We start from the raw sequence: 17,301 nt of genomic DNA on the forward strand, positions 1-17,301 counted from the left end.
AAGATTATAGCTAATTTTTCCACAAGGCATATTAAAACTAATACTACACTCATGTTAGAGCCTAAAAGTAATGCTTCTTCAAGTCAGTCAATGCAGTAGATAGTAGAGACAGAATCTTCTAGAATATGGTTATATAATCACATAGCATATGAGATTTCACCATTGGAAAGCACCCCCTTGTCATAAAGTTGCAGGTTCAAGAAGAGACTGCCTATGACTGTAACACTGGCACCAATTAATACACCCCTTTACTGAAAGAGCCCAAGAAAAATCAGTTTCCTGGGACAAGTGAGTCCTTAAGAGGTGAACTGCGAGTCTCACAACTTACCTGCAGTGCCTAGTATCAAACACCAACATTTCTGTTTGCCCTCACCCACACCCCACTGTGGCCACTTTCTGAGAAAATGCTTTTCTCATCCACATGGTCACTGACAGGAGCAGCCATCATTTAACGTGACCTGAGGCAAGTTCATTGGTAGATGGGTGGGCACCTGACCCAAGCTGACCCTTCTCTTGGACTGGAATTGGGAGATAAGGTTCTCTTTGGGTGGGTGATCAGTAACATATAGCACTTGGGAGCTACTGGTGGCCATGTGCCTCCATGTGGGGTGAGGAACAAATAATGGAGCCAATATGCATTGAGGGGCACAGCTGGATGTGTCTGAGTCCCCAGCCACAGCCTCTGCCTGCGGCCTACTGCAGTCCTCCCTTACAGCAGTCTAAAAACAGTTCCTCCCTTTCTTCAGAAAGAGTTTCAAAGAAAATGGTTAGAGAATTAAACTTGACTTTATTATGTACACGGATGCTGTTAAAATTTTGAATTCATGGAATTTAAAACTCTGTAGCACATAAAAAACTATTTAAAATTTGGTAAGACAAATGAAAAATTGGGAATCCCTGGCAGCCCAGTGGTTAGGAGTCGGCGCTTCCACTGCCAGGGGCCGGGGTTCAATCCCTGGTCGGGGAACTAAGATCCCACAAGCCATGTGGTGCAGCCAAAAAAAAAGGGAAAAGAAAAAGAATTCTAAACTTAACACAGTGGTTCGTTAAAATGTTTAAAACATTGGTTTTAGATACTGAATACAGACAAGGAAAACGGTATTCTTGGGAATAAACAGTATAAGTAAATCTATAGAGAAAAAAACAGAAAATCAAGGTATTATTGCTCAAATAAGTCTTCCCATATTAAAAGCACAATGACACACTAAAAAACATTATGCTCTGTTCCAATACTCTGGTACTACAAGTACCAACAGTCTACAACACCCATAATAACTTGTTTGTAGCCCTGACCTTGAAAACAAATGACTACTGTGAAATAATATGACCAAACCAAAACTTACAAACCAAAATGAAACAATATAAAACATAGGACCAAAATCAGGCATTAAAAAAAAAGTAACATAACCATATTTTGAGAACACTGTTCCTTCATCACAAAGGATACTATTTGTACATTAATGCTCACAGATACACACTTACAGTAATTCTTCACACATCCAGCAATGCAACAGGTGACTAAATCAATGACTAACACAAGTTACAGACTTCAAATAACACCAGATCTCAAATTTGACAAAGTAATAGATGACAGTAATATACTACACTAAGAAACTCTTACTAAGTGGAATGTCTATAAAGTGTCTACAGAGTTCTTCATCCTTCATGATTCTCTTAGCCCTCTGCATTTACCATTCATTTTCACCCATTTCTATAGGAGAATTGTTTTGGGTGGAACAGGATGAATATCTGCCACACTCAGGTATGGGCTTCTGTGGTAGCCAGTTTTCTTGCAAGAGTGGTCTTGTAGACAAAGAAAATTGAATCTCAAAAACTTCTAATGACTCTCCATCTTCCTTCTCCATCAGGAACTGATAGTCCCCAAACCTAACCAGGCATTTGTGTGGCAGGTCCATTTTATTTAGGTAGCCCAGCTCCTTGTTGTCCACAATCAGATTGGTCTTCTTACTCATATTTTTAATTTCAAAAGAGAGAACTGGGCTATCAAACTTTTTAAATAGCTGCAAAGAAAACTGAACTCGGGAAGCCTGTTTGTCCTGAAAGGTATAATGACAGGTGTTGGAATTTCGGCCAAATTTCACCACTTCGCTGGAGGGGAGTTTTTGTCGGTTAAAAAACCTTATTGATTGGAATATTCCATTTTGCTGGTGGCCAGGATGGTAAACAGTCATCTGGAGACAAGTTACTGTCTCTTCTGTGTCAGCATCTTCGAAATTGGACATGATGTACACCAGAATCTGACCCGCCTGCAACAATAAAGTCAGCACGTTAGTTCACTCCCATACATCAGGCATTGAGATCTTTGATTCTAATATTTTGATGAAAATCTTCTGATTTATTTAGACTTTAAGAAAACAATACATAGGCAGGATACTTTCAGTTAATGAGTAGATATGTGAAATCTTGTACCAAACCCATATGAACTGGTGCATTACTTTTTCCTCTCTATTTTTCATTTCTAGTTTGACAGTAAGACCATACATATAATCTGGACATTAACAAGGAATGACTATTGATAAAAGTAATTTGGGGGGAGCATAAAGAAACTTCCATTCCTTTTTCATTTAAATAGAGTGATTTGATCCCAGACCAAACATGACAGCTGTACTTTAAACAGAAAATCAGGAATAAAGAAACGAGGATACACACATGAAGAAAACCTACAGTTTATTAACTGAATTAAAACTTAATGTATTATGAATTTTGTATTGTTTTGGGTGGAACAGGATGAATAACTACCACACTCAGGTATGGGCTTCTGTGACTTTTGAGGTATTATGTATTATCCTGATTAAAGACATGTAAAAGTTATATACAAATAACTGCAACATTTGTCCTTTATATCCTGACTTAGATTTCTAGTAGGTAAAGGGTTAAAAATAGTAAATGCTTTAAAAGTTTACTTTTTTCTATAATTTTTTTTTTTTCTGATTTTATTGATTTGAGTCCTCTCCCTCTTTTTCTTGATGAGTCTGGCTAATGGCTTATCAATTTTGTTTATCTTCTCAAAGAACCAACTTTTAGTTTTATTGATCTTTGCTATTGTTTTCTTTGTTTCTATTTCATTTATTTCTGCTCTGATCTTTATGATTTCTTTCCTTCTGCTAACTTTGGGTTTTGTTTGTTCTTCTTTCTCTAGTTTCTTTAGGTGTAAGGTTAGATTGTTTACTTGAGCTTTTTCTTGTTTCTTTAGGTAGGCTTGTATAGCTATAAACTTCCCTCTTAGAACTGCTTTTGCTGCATCCCATAGGTTTTGGGTCGTCGTGTTTTCATTGTCATTTGTCTCTAGGTATTTTTTGATTTCCTCTTTGATTTCTTCAGTGATCTCTTGGTTATTTAGTAACGTATTGTTTAGCCTCCATGTGTTTGTCCTTTTTACGTTTTTTTCCCTGTAATTCATTTCTAATCTCATAGCGTTGTGGTCAGAAAAGATGCTTGATATGATTTCAATTTTCTTAAATTTACTGAGGCTTGATTTGTGACCCAAGATGTGATCTATCTTGGAGAATGTTCCGTGCGCACTTGAGAAGAACGTGTAATCTGCTGTTTTTGGATGGAATGTCCGATATATATCAATGAAATCTATCTGGTCTATTGTGTCATTTAAAGCTTCTGTTTCCTTATTTATTTTCATTTTGGATGATCTGTCCATTGGTGTAAGTGAGGTGTTAAAGTCCCCCACTATTATTGTGTTACTGTCGATTTCCTCTTTTATAGCTGTTAGCAGTTGCCTTATGTATTGAGGTGCTCCTATGTTGGGTGCATATATATTTATAATTGTTATATCTTCTTCTTGGATTGATCCCTGGATCATTATGTAGTGTCCTTCCTTGTCTCTTGTAACATTCTTTATTTTAAAGTCTATTTTATCTGATATGAGTATAGCTACTCCAGCTTTCTTTTGATTTCCATTTGCATGGAATATCTTTTTCCATCCCCTCACTTTCAGTCTGTATGTGTCCCTAGGTCTAAAGTGGGTCTCTTGTAGACAGCATATATATGGGTCTTGTTTTTGTATCCATTCAGCCAGTCTATGTCTTTTGGTTGGGGCATTTAATCCATTCACGTTTAAGGTAATTATCGATATGTATGTTCCTATGACCATTTTCTTAATTGTTTTGGGTTTGTTTTTGTAGGTCCTTTTCTTCTCTTGTGTTTCCCACTTAGAGAAGTTCCTTTAGCATCTGTTGTAGAGCTGGTTTGGTGGTGCTGAATCCTCTTAGCTTTTGCTTGTCTGTAAAGCTTTTGATTTCTCCATCAAATCTAAATGAGATCCTTGCCGGGTAGAGTAATCTTGGTTGTAGGTTCTTCCCTTTCATCACTTTAAGTATATCATGCCACTCCCTTCTGGCTTGCAGAGTTTCTGCTGAGAAATCAGCTGTTAACCTTATGGGAGTTCCCTTGTATGTTATTTGTCGTTTTTCCCTTGCTGCTTTCAATAATTTTTCTTTGTCTTTAATTTTTGCCACTTTGATTACTATGTGTCTCGGCGTGTTTCTCCTTGGGTTTATCCTGTATGGGACTCTCTGCGCTTCCTGGACTTGGGTGGCTATTTCCTTTCCCAGGTTAGGGAAGTTTTCGACTATAATCTCTTCAAATATTTTCTCTGGTCCTTTCTCTCTCTCTTCTCCTTCTGGGACCCCTATAATGCGAATGTTGTTGCGTTTAATGTTGTCCCAGAGGTCTCTTAGGCTGTCTTCATTTCTTTTCATTCTTTTTTCTTTAGTCTGTTCCGCAGCAGTGAATTCCATCATTCTGTCTTCCAGGTCACTTATCCGTTCTTCTGCCTCAGTTATTCTGCTATTGATTCCTTCTAGTGTAGTTTTCATTTCAGTTATTGTATTGGTCATCTCTGTTTGTTTGTTCTTTAATTCTTCTAGGTCTTTGTTAATCATTTCTTGCATCTTCTCAATCTTTGCCTCCATTCTTATTCCAAGGTCCTGGATCATCTTCACTATCATTATTCCGAATTCTTTTTCTGGAAGGTTGCCTATCTCCACTTCATTTAGTTGTTTTTCTGGGGTTTTTTCTTGTTCCTTCATCTGGTACATAGCCCTCTGCCTTTTCATCTTCTCTATCTTTCTGTAACTGTGGTTTTTGGTCCACAGGCTGCAGGATTATAGTTTTTCTTGCTTCTGTTGTCTGCCCTCTGGTGGTTGAGGCTATCTAAGAGGCTTGATGGGAGGCTCTGGTGGTGGGTAGAGCTGACTCTATAATTTTTTAATTTAGACATTACACACTTTTTATTTAAAAAAAAAATCTCCATGAGGTAGTTCTAAATATCATAGTCTGTACTTCTACTGGAATTATTTATTTTTGTCAATGGTTCCTAATGACTGGACAAACTGTCATTAGCCACAAGCAGCTCCATCTAACTGCTGTTAACCCATCCCTCTAGAGTGCATGGCCCCATGGAGCCCTCCACCTCCAACTCACTATATGTACCTTTAATAACCAGTGGAGTAGTTTAAGCAGTAAAACAGAAGAATTAGTTATTAAAATCTATGAAGGTTATTTTGACCCAAAACTGCCATTTTAAAACCAATTTATTTAAAAAGAATTACATGCACATGATTTAAAAATCCAAACACTTAAAAAGGATTTTTTTTAAGTATCTTCCCTCCACCCTAATCCTTTTTTTATTCTTCTAGAGTCAACCACTATAAACGTTGCTTTTATCCTTACAGAAGTCTTCTTTACACCCCAAGCAAAACTCTGTGTGCACTCAAAGACACATAACACATTTCTACACAGAGAGAAAAAAATTTCTTACACAAATAGGAACATACTGTATTTAGTTCTAGACCTTGTATTTTTCAATTAACACAAATGGGTGATTTTTTTTCCATATCTATTCATATAAATATACCTCAATCTTAAACAGCTGCATAGAATTCCTTTAATCTAGTGTGGTAGTAAATTATACCAGTAGATAGAGTGATGCAGAATGCTCCCTGCATTCCTTAAATACTATACAGTATTTACAGTGGGGTTTGGGGAGCAATAGCCTTAAGCAAAGTTGATTTGTAGTTTTATTGGCTTTTGTTTGCCATCTATATTAGATATTGGTATCAAAATTATGCTGGTTAAAAAGAAAAAAAACAATGTTTTCCTTTTCTTTCCATGCTGCTATTTACTTTTAAAATACAATCTTCTGTTTTGCAAAGCTGTGTTGCAAAAAATCAAACTCAATTTATTCAATTACTTAACAAATAACTAAGCAAAATTTCTTTATTGATTTAGAAACGTATTTTTAGTTTTAAATTTACTTTCATAATAGGTTCTTTTTGGACATTATTTTACCATATTGCCTTACCCAAGCAACAAATGTCCAGCTATAAGCAGAAAAAGAGAAAGGAATGCTCAGAATCTTGGGGCAAGGGTGGTAAAAATTACTATGAAACCAAAGGCAGCAAGAATTAACACACAGTGGGTAGAACTGGTTAATCACCATGATTTGAAAATACTTTAATTACAATAATAAAGTCGTTATTCAAGAAGCAGACAGCTTAAAAGAGAATAAATATAATAAATCATGAGATAATGCAATTAGTGGTTGACAAGAAAACCATTAGCTGATAACAAGTAAAAAGCCTAAAATAGAAAGAGCAAGAATCTGTCATGATTTCCGCCTTGTCTAGGATACACTGCCATCACTCTAATTCACTCTTGGACTTTGGACAATAACAGTTCCAAAAGGAGACCTGGATTTTAAAACATGGTATATTCTGGATACAGTCTTTTGGTAACACCCAAATTTGTGTTTTTGTGTTTTTATATAACCTAGTAGCTTAGAATTAATTCAGTCTTTTGAGAAAATCCACCATCAAGAAAATTTTGCCCAGTACAGGCTCTTATGCCGAGTACCCAAGGCAGATATATTAAAGGAAAAATTTGGCATTCTGGCTTGTAAATCAGTGGCCATAAGTGTCTTGGGGTGACTCAATTCTCAGCTTTGGATGAACTTCTGGGTTCACAATTGTAACTCGTGTTACTATCAAGTATTTGCTGCCCCTCACTACCCGGCCTATCTCTATTGGTTCTGCCCCTTTAGAAAGATGATACTTCCCACTCCAGTGACAACCATATCAATGAAATGTGAGTGGAAGTAACATGAAGCTTATTTCCAAGCACAGGTTTTAAAAACCACTGTGTAGATAGACCTGCCTCTCCTCTTTCCATATGCCACATCGGTGGTCCACAAAAGTAGCAGCTCAGCGTGGGGTCCCAGAGGGAAGGGCCAAAGACAGAGCCATAGAGACTCATAATATAAGCAAAAATTAACCCTTCTTGTAAGGTGTTACTGAGCCATAAGGTACCCTGACACATGCACTCACCTATCTTATGAATATATGAAACGATGACAAAGCCTGACAGTAACAAGGGCTGCTACTTACTGTATGCCTTTCATGTGCCAGGCACAGGGCTAGCCCTTTATACGTATTGTCTTACTTAATTTTCAAACTAACCCTATGAATCACCGCTTCACAGATGAGGGAGCTAAGTCTCAGAGGGTTTATCTAAGTAGCCCAGGTCACAAAGACAGTGTCAAAGGCAGGATTCACACAACGGAAATGCACCCTCTCTCTGGCCCACTACAAACATTACTCCCAAATATCAGTTACTTCACAAACTGTAGCAGCTGACCAGTAGAGAAGAGGGCCACGGAGGTGTCTGTCAGAACTAGCAGGACACCAACCTAGAAGCTCGTGTTGGGGAGGCAAACACACCGTTACTGGCTCCTCATAAGAGGAAGAGGCTGTGAAGCACCAGGTTACTTCGAGTATCGGTTATCCTTAAGCCTGGGTGTATGGATGTTGGCAGGTCACTAGTAATTACGGCAGGTTGTTAGGGAGCTCCAAAGTTGAGTAAACCATGGTATCTGACCTCAAGGAACTCAGAAACTAACCTATTCATTAGTTTGCAGAGCTGCAAGTTCCCTCTACAAAGTGACCTGAATCTCTGACATTTCAGAGTGGTCAGTAGAAAAACAGAAAAGACAGAAACTAACAAAAAAAACTAAAATAATAAAATTGTTGAATTTTTTTATTTAAAAAGTCACTAGTGTGCAGGTGCTCAAAAGCAGCTTTTTCAAATCTGTTTGGCCTAAGTTATCAAAGAAACACGGTAACAATGAGCTTATATAGTGGTATCAGTGGTTACCTCTGGAGAGGGAAACTGGGATTGATGGTGGAAAGGAGACTTGTCACTGCACACTCTGTACTTACGGAATTTTATACCATGTGCATCTAATATCTATTCAGACATATAACAAATATTTTCTTTACAAAGTCACAAACCATCTGATTTTTATGCAACTAAATGGAGTCGGAGATTATCATCAAAGCGGGTTTAAACCATGATCTCTGACATCAAAAAGCTGTAAAACACTGCAGTGATGCCTGACATACAGTAATATTTATGTTAACAAATGAACTACAATAACTTTGCTGGCACTGAGCTAATAGGAAGGGAAGAGAAACTTGCAAGCACAACAAAAGACAACTATCCTGACCCCCCTCACCAGGTCATCACCCTGTAGTGTGGCTTTGAAGACATCCGTGAACGCTATTGTTCAGCAGAATCAATACTTACTTAAGCAACAGGTCTTGCTAAAGGAGTCGTGAAAACCAAAATCAACAGGAGGAAAACCTTAGTAAAGCTCAGTTTTTTCCAGAGACGATATCTTCTTTCTCCCACTGCCTGACTGGCCGGTAGCCAGCCAACATTGCAGAGTCCGGTTCTCCGTGGCTGCGGACTTCGCTGCGAGGCTCAGGGTGTATTCTCGCTCCAGAAAATCTGGGAAATTCCTCCTTTCAATCTGAAAGCTGGGGAAAGTCCCAAGAAACAACGGATTACGTTATTTTCCTAACCAAACAGGCTGAAGCAAGGCAGGTCTACATGCAACCGCTCGGTGAGCTACGCTTCATAAATGGAATTCCCTTTTGTTTACTGATTAGGGGGGGAAAAAAACTTTGCAAAGCACAGGAAAGTACAAGGAAAACCCATCTCCAATATTTCCTTTCAGTGCTCCCTCGCTCCATTTATAAATACTCCTATAGTTTGTAAAGCTGGGATCACGCCGTAAATAATCGCTCGAGCGTCTGCCCGATGCCGAGTCCGCGGAAGGAGCAGAAGATGACTTTCTACGTACGCAACGCCCCAGAAGACCCCTCGACAAAGCTTCCCTCCCCAGGCGATAAACAGAAAAGACGCAGTCCCCACTTTACACGCCAGACCGCCCCTAGACAGGTACCTTGGGGTCCCAGAGTCCGTGAACTTCCCTTTGCTTTCCGGGCTCGGCACGAGGTTAATGGACGCGACCTGGCGGAGGCCCTGGATCGGGGGGTGGTCACCGCCCGCCGGCCACGCCGCCGCCACTGCGGTCTGGGGTGCGTGCAGGGGGAGCAGGTGAGAGCCGAAGCGGAGGGACAGGGCCGAGCTGGGAGAGAGGGACGCAGACGCACCCCAGCCGGGGCCGCGGGGGCCTGCGGCTTTCAAACGCGGCGGCGCGCACGGCAACTCCTTCCACCGGCCGGCCGCGTGCTGAGCCCTTAAGACCGAAAGCGCGGAGGTTCCCAGACTCCGCCCGGCCCTTGCCAGCCCCACCCCGCCCCCCGCCTTCTTCGTGTCCGACGCTGCCCTGTCAGACCAGGAAGCCCAGCTTCCAGGTCGGGTGGGGTGCGAGGTAAGCCGGCAAGGACGCCACCTCCCAAACGAGGGCCCCTCCGAAGAGGGTGTGGCTTGCGAGCCGGATTTTGAAAAGGGGACGGAATCACTTCAACATTAAAGGCGACTTCCCCCCACACACTGCGAGTGTTGGCCTGGGACCGGCGTGGGGAGAGGCGAGGAGTTGAATTAACCATCAAGCAAGCCAGGTGTGGGGCGCACGTTATTCTTATGTAATTCTCACAGTCGGGAGAGTAGGTCCACTTTACAGATGAGTCAACTGAGGCCCAGAGAGTGATTAAGTTTCTGAGCGAGAAAGAGGCAGAACTTGCTCCAGAGCTCCTGATCAGCCTCCGTACCCATGGTGCCCTCACCTTACACCCGAGCGTCCAGGCGCTCCCTCTCTCCCCATGTACCTAAAGGCAGTCCTCACTCAACACACAGGGTCTCGGGTTCCAAAAGTAAGGGCTAGTACTTGGTGCAACAGGAAACACTCAACCTCCCAGGAGTCCTTTATAGCTTAGAGTAAATAAGATGATACGATTTTCCTGCCTCAGGGAGAAGATCTGGGATGAACTAAGGGTGGAGAGAGCCTAAAGACAATAGGTGTCTAGAGGGAGACAGGAGACTGTATGAAGAGAAATAGGGCTGAGAACAGCAGTGGGGGGGACAAAGCTTCTGGTGACCGAGGTCATACTGGCTTACTTACTTCAAGGCTTGGGAAACCGCCCACCAACTCTGGTAAATGTCTGATAGAAGCCGCTCATTTGTCTGGGTTCTGTCCTTGACTTCAGGAGAGCGCTTGTTTAGGGGTCCGTTTCACTGGCAATAAAATAACAGTGATGCTTGCTGCTTCACCACTTGATAAAGAGGTTCTGAGGAGGGGTTAAGTGTTGAACTCTCAAAGTTACATGTAATCAAGAACCATAAGCATGAGGAAGGACCGGTGCATCTATAAGTGAGGTAGATTCCTGTAAGGCTGCAATTTTGTTCGTTAATCATCAACACTTACTGTTTCTCCCCTGAAAGACAGAGTCACAGTATCTTTTTCCAGTCAAAGAACATTAGAGTAGGTGGAAGATAAGACATGCAATTTGACTACACCAATAAACTCACACAATGAAATAGTATTACTGGAATTGGAGTTTCTGATCTCTAACCTTTAAAATTAAATGAGATGTGAAAATGCTTTATAAACTGCAAAGGACTATTTAAGTAGGTGTTATCGATAACACTAATAGAGAAAATGCAACAACTGTTAAAATTCATGATGCTGAACATTATTCCATTTTTCTCTTTCCTTTAAGATGACTTATTTGATTTACTAAATGACCCAAAATGAAATTTGAATAAGCCTTCAATTCCAGATCAGTATCTAATCTCAGTAATGGTTTTCACCCTCTGACAACTGGTTAAAAACAATGGGCCTTGAACCGAAAATGGCTTGTGCAAGTTGAGAAACAGCCAAGAGTGCACATATGAAAAGTTTCTGTTCCTTAAAGGTTTGAAGGGACAGTTGGTGGTGGCTACCTGCTCCTGGTTTCAAACTATACTACAAAGCTTTATAATCAAAACAGTATGGTACTGGCACAAAAACAGACACAGATCAATGGAACAGAATAGAGTCCAGAAATAAACCCACACACCTATGGTCAATTAATCTAGACAAAGGAGGCAAGAATATACAATGGGGGAAAGACAGTTTCTTCAATAAATTGTGTTGGGAAAACTGGATAGCTACATGCAAAAGAATAGAACTAGACCACTTTCTTATACCATATACAAAAATAAACTCAGGATGGATTAAAGACTTAAATGTAAGACCTGAAACCTAGAAGAAAACATAGGCAGTGCACTCTTTGACGTTGGTCTTAGCAATATTTTGGGGGTGTCTGTCTCCTCAGGCAAGGGCAACAATAGCAAAAATAAACAAATGAAGGTACATCAAACTAAAAAGCTTTCGCTCAGTGAAGGAAACCATCACAAAACAAAAAGGCAATATACTCAATGGGAGAAGATATTTGCAAATGATATATCCAATAAGGAGTTTGTATTCAAAATATACAAAGAACTCATACAACATCAAAAAAACTAACATTAAAGAAAGGGTAGAAGACCTGAATAGACATTCTTCCAAAGAAGACAATACAGATGGCCAACAGGCACATGAAAAGATGCTCAGCATCACTAATCATCAGGGAAATGCAAATCAAAACTACAATGAGATACCACCTCACGTCTGTCAGGATGGCTATTATCAAAAAGACAACAAATAAGTAAGTATTGGCAAGAATTTGGAGAAAAGGAAACCCTCCTGCACTGTTGGTAGGAATGTAAATTGGTGCAGCCACTATGGAAAACAGTATGGAGAGTCCACAAAAAATTAAAAATAAAACTACCATATGATTCAACAATTCCATTCTGGGGTATTGAGCCAAAGGAAATGAAAACACGAATTTGAAATGGTATATGCACCCCAATGTTCATTGCAGCATTATTACAATAACCAAGATATAGAAACAACCTAAGTGTCCACCGATAGATGAATGGATAAAGAAGATATGGTAAATATATACAATGTTATATTAGCCATAAAAAGAATGAAATCTTGCCGTTTATGACAACATGAATGGATCTAGAGGGCATTATGCTACGTGGAATAAGTCAGACAGAGATCAATACTGTATGATTTCACTTATATGTGGAATCTAAAAAAAAAAAGTGAACAAACAAAACAAAACAGAAACAGACTCATAGATACAGAAACCATACTGGTAGTTGTCAGGGGGGAGAGGTATGGGAAGGTGGACAAAATAGGGAAAGGGGATAAAGAGGTACAAACTTGCAGTTGTAAAATAAAGAAGTCACAGAGATGTAACATACAAGATAGGGAATACCGTCAACAATATTGTAATAACTTCGGTGAGAAATGGTAACTGGACTTATCACGGTGATCATTTCATAAAATATAACAATATCGAATCACTATGTTGTACACCTGAAACTCATATACTAAGTCAACTGTACTTCAATTTAAAAAAAAAAGATTTTAAATCACTAATATGTAAATTAGGCAAAATACTCTGTAATAATTGCTTTACTTTGTTACTGTTTCTGTTTGTGTAAAACCACTAGAAACATTTTTAGTAGAAGAGATTATTTTACAGTTCTACTACAGATTTTACTTTTTTTACTGTTATTCAAGATAAAAGTTTAAATAGAGTAACAATAACATTTACAGAGAAACATGAACATCGTTCTTTGATAATGAAAATGTCTTTGCTGTTAAAGGAACACAATAGGACTTGATGTGATGAAAGTTTACTAGATATTACAGGAAGAGGTTTATAAAATATCTTCATCTCAGCCTATGATTTCTCTGAAAGCAAGAGAATTACTAAAAGCCTGTGTGAAAATACTTCAGCCAAAGTAACATCAGTCTGAAGAAATGTAAGGATTCCAGCATGTGCTACCATCACGCATGTGCTGATGAGAACATACCTACTGAAAAGCACTTTTGAGGGCCTCTTATTTGCAGATTTCCTTTTCGGAAAGGAGCAAAACAATTTTTGTTTTGGTTTCGATGCGGTTGTGTCATTTTGACAAACCCGTTCTTTGATTTTGAAGTTTCAAGAACTTTCTCTTGCACTCAGAACTGCTCATGAGCTTTCAACATCTCTTAAATTACACAGAATGTGGTTAAACTCCTTTCCTGTGAGTTTAATGAAGGAAGGCTTTGGATGGCTTTAAAGCTTGGTTAGCTTCACTTGACAACAGCCAAATGCTGTGAGTGTTGCCGGGGTTATATGGAGTAAGCTAAATGCTTTCCGGAGGGTTTAAGTATTCCTAGGCTACTAATTAGAGAGATTAAAAGGAACCCTTCAGAGAAATGGTACCTCAAAAGTCAGACCACAATTGTTTATCAAAGCAAAACAGAAGAAACACTAGGCATCTATATTGTTGATACAAAAAAAAAAAGAGGGATTTACTATATGAATTATTGATGAATCATTTAATCTGGAAATAACATAAAATGCCTACAATCCAATAAATTTCTATCTAGCTTTGAACAATTTGAAATTTCCAAATTGTATTAATGTTAAACAATAAAGTAAAATTTTGTCTCAGCTCTCATATTCAATTGATGATGTCCCCTTCAGTAACTGTTTCCCCTTCTATCACTACCACTCACCTCCATGATATGGGTTGCAACATAATTTCTAATTCAGTTACTTCCATGTTTGGAATTACAAAAATATTTGTCCATGGAAACAATCTAAAAAACTGTTTTTAGATACTTTCACTAGCCCGTAATTAAGCTGATATACCTGAAAGCCTACTGTATTTCACTTAAAAATCAAAAATAGAAGAAGCTAATTTGTGGTAATACAATTGCACACTATAGAAAAAAATTAGAAAGTGTTGCTTTTTTGTGTTGCCTGGTGGCAACTGGGTTATATGATACTCGCCGTCTGCTCAGTGCACTCTAAGCACCTTGGATACAGACGCATCTAACTCTCCCCGGCCCAGCTAAGGTGTTCAGATTCAGAATGACTCAGTTCAGGAGTGCCCCATCTCAGGGCTGATGCTCTCTGCCAACCTGTGAAAACATTCAGAATCAACTGAGATAACTCACTTAGCTCTTTTCCCATTATCCCCTAATGGGAGACAGGAGTAGGCCCGAAGTATTGAGAATGAAGAGAAACTAGTCTGGACTTCACGTTCTCCCTATTTTGGGGTCAAGCATCTGCAGTTAAAACAACTTAGATCTATGTGGAAAGATCTGATGGATGCATCACTAAAGCAAAAAACCAAAGTGCGGAACAAAAATGCTGTATTTGTGGGGGGGAAAAATTTCTGTAAATGCATGAACTATCTACAAAGAGATCCAAGAAATGGAACTGTAATACCTGTTAGTCTGAGGAAAAGAATTTGGGAGACAGAGGGCAGAATGTGGAGGTGGGAGAGATTTTTCATTGTGTACTTTTTCAAACTGTTTGGATTTTGGTCTTATTTGCAAGCAATATGGTTCCATGCACACACAAAAAAGCTTTTTTAAGAAGAACCAAATGAAAGAAGCCTCCTGAGAGAAAGTTCTCACTTAATGCTTTGATGCCTCAATATTTTTCACATGAGGAGAACTGCAATAAAATTCAGGCTCTCAAGAGAGTGATCAGATGATGAGGAGAAAATTGGAGCCCCCAGAGGTAGGACACCTGGAGGGTGGAGGGGGAGGAGGACTCATGCTGTCTCTGGCCGTTTGTCCGGCCCCTCCTTGGGCAGTTATGGGGAACTTGTGTGGGAGGCAGAATTCTAAGACGGCCCCCAAGATTCCCACCCCCTGGTATACACACTTTGTAAAATCTCCTCGCCTTGAGTGTGGGCAGAATCCGTGAATATGATAGGATATCTTCCTGTGACCAGGTTTCTAATCAGTTGTCTTGGAATCCAAAGGGAGATTATCTGGTTGGGCCGGACCTAAACATGTGAATCCTTAAAAGGGCTCAGCCCTTCAGGAAATAAGAGACACATGCCCCTGCTGGCCTGGACGCAAACATCCACGTCAGGAACTGTCTACAGAGACCACACGGCAAGGAACTGTGGTTGACATCTAGGAGCTGAGAGTGGTCCCCAGCCAACAGCTACCAAGAAAATTGGCAACCTTGGTCCTATATATGGAATTCTGCCAACAACCTGAATGGGCCTTGAAGGAGTCCCCCCAGGCCTCACACGAGAACTGCAGTGTTCTCAGCTGTAACGTGCCCAGATTTCTGACTGACGAGACCTTGAAATAATAAATGGGTGCTGTTTTTTTTTGTTTTTGTATACCAAAGGACCTTTATTACTTTTCCTCTAAATTCTTAAATACTTATAAAATGTCCATGCTCTAGTTATAATATCATTTTATAGACATTTAAAATGCATCTTCATTTATAAATATTTTATATTTAGTTCATAGAACAGATCATTTAATGGGTGCGGTTTTAAGCTGCTAAGTTTGTAGTAATTTTTAGACAACAATAGAACACTAATAAGGTTTTTTGGTTAGAGGAGCCCAGTGGATTATGAGAGTCTCCAGTGGATCCTGATCCTGGAATCCCCAGTCACTTATTATGAGAGCTATGTAATCAGGAAAAGAAGGGCCAGTTTTGGGGGAGGGATGCACTATTTCTACCTGTCACATATCCTCCAAACCAAGTAACTTAATTTTGCCTTGTTAAATCTAAACTTTGTCATATAGTACTCCTTATTAGTGTAATTTTTAGTAAGAAAAGAAAATAAAAACCCAAAACCTCCTCCTCTTTAATATTATATTTAAATATTTACATTTCATTTGTTAGTGTTTTTCCATTAATTTTTTTTTTTTTTTTTTTTTTTGGTTGCACTGGGTGTTAGTTGTGGCAGGCGGGCTCCTTAGTTGCGGCATGCAAACTCTTAGTTACGGAATGCATGTGGGATCTAGTTCCCTGACCAGGGATCAAACCCACGCCCCCTGCATTGAGAGCACAGAGTCTTATCCACTGTGCTACCAGGGAAGTCCCAGTGCTTTTCCATTAATTTTTAAAATCTAATGAATTACTAGCATCCTAACAAATAACAACTTTATACTACTAATGAGGGATTAGACAATATACATAATTTAATTTATAATACAATAATTTCATTTTCTTATAAAATAAAACAGAAAGTATTTCCCCAGAAAAATGCCATACCTGGAATAAGTTCTCTTTTTATCCTCCATCTCTGGTTCTTTCTTTATGTTTTTCATCATTGCGCTGACAACTAATTCTGAGAAGAAAGTTCCAGAATGACATATTATGAGCTAACTCCTATCTTTCCAGGTAATTTCTAGCCATATATCCACCTGTCCAGCCATATATCTATCTGTCGCTGTGATTGCATTAAGGGTATTTCTTACGTGGTCAGTCTGAATCCATGGCACCAATGTAACACTTAGCACAATATAAATGCTCTAAACATGTTATTTGAACAAATGAATGATATCAGCTTGTTTTAGTGATTTATAGTCAAGATTAGAAAATAGTCAAACCTAGAAAATAAAAATGAATATGATGGTGCAACCAGTTTTTCTAAGTGTATGTATCATAATGTACTTCTTTTATGAGTGTACATCTCACAATAGTTGAGGCTTGCGTTATTTCCATCTCAAAGAATTTTTATCTTTGAAATCTTTCTAAAGCTCAACATTGTGATCATAAATGAGACATTCTATCTTTGTGTTTCCATGGCTCTGGGAATTCTACTAGAAATCGCTATTGGAGACAGATTCAACTGTTGTCCAGATAGTAGGGAAGATAAATGCCTCATTGCATCCCTCAAATAAGGATGATAAAAGTATTAGGGCTTCCCTGGTGGCGCAGTGGTTGGGAGTCTGCCTGCCGATGCAGGGGACACGGGTTCGAGCCCTGGCCTGGGAGGATCCCACATGTCGCGGAGCGACAAAGCCCGTGTGCCACAATTACTGAGCCTGCGCGTCTGGAGCCTGTGCTCCGCAGCAAGAGAGGCCGCGGTAATGAGAGGCCCGCGCACCGCGATGAGGAGTGGCCCCCACTTGCCGCGGCTTGGGGGGGGCCCTCGCACGGAGACGAA

The 17,301-nt window shown here is 39.6% G+C and overlaps 1 protein-coding gene across 2 annotated transcripts; it reads right to left on the reverse strand.

The window, feature by feature from the left end:
- Positions 1 to 767: 767 nt before the first annotated feature.
- On the reverse strand, positions 768 to 17,047 carry TIFA (TRAF interacting protein with forkhead associated domain). Of its 2 annotated transcripts, XM_082389693.1 has the most exons (3): positions 9,278 to 14,874; positions 8,617 to 8,849; positions 768 to 2,267 (listed from the first exon to the last, which is right to left on the reverse strand). In XM_082389693.1, exon 3 carries the CDS (start codon positions 2,241 to 2,243, stop codon positions 1,689 to 1,691), a length of 555 nt encoding a protein of 184 aa, XP_082245819.1. In that variant the 5' UTR covers positions 2,244 to 2,267; positions 8,617 to 8,849; positions 9,278 to 14,874; the 3' UTR covers positions 768 to 1,688. The 2 variants fall into 2 exon arrangements, with proteins under 2 accessions (XP_082245819.1, XP_082245818.1); XM_082389692.1 differs by lacking the exon at positions 768 to 2,267 and having other exon boundaries at positions 2,276 to 8,849; positions 9,278 to 17,047.
- Positions 17,048 to 17,301: the final 254 nt, after the last annotated feature.

This window comes from Balaenoptera borealis (genome assembly GCF_965194805.1).
Source record: "Balaenoptera borealis genome assembly, chromosome: 4".
NCBI lineage: Eukaryota > Metazoa > Chordata > Mammalia > Artiodactyla > Balaenopteridae > Balaenoptera > Balaenoptera borealis.

What these genes read in the sequence shown, in the direction of transcription:
- TIFA (XM_082389692.1), bottom strand. Translation starts at nt 5,090, where the DNA reads ATGAAAAGGCAGAGGGCTATGTACCAGATGAAGGAACAAGAAAAAACC.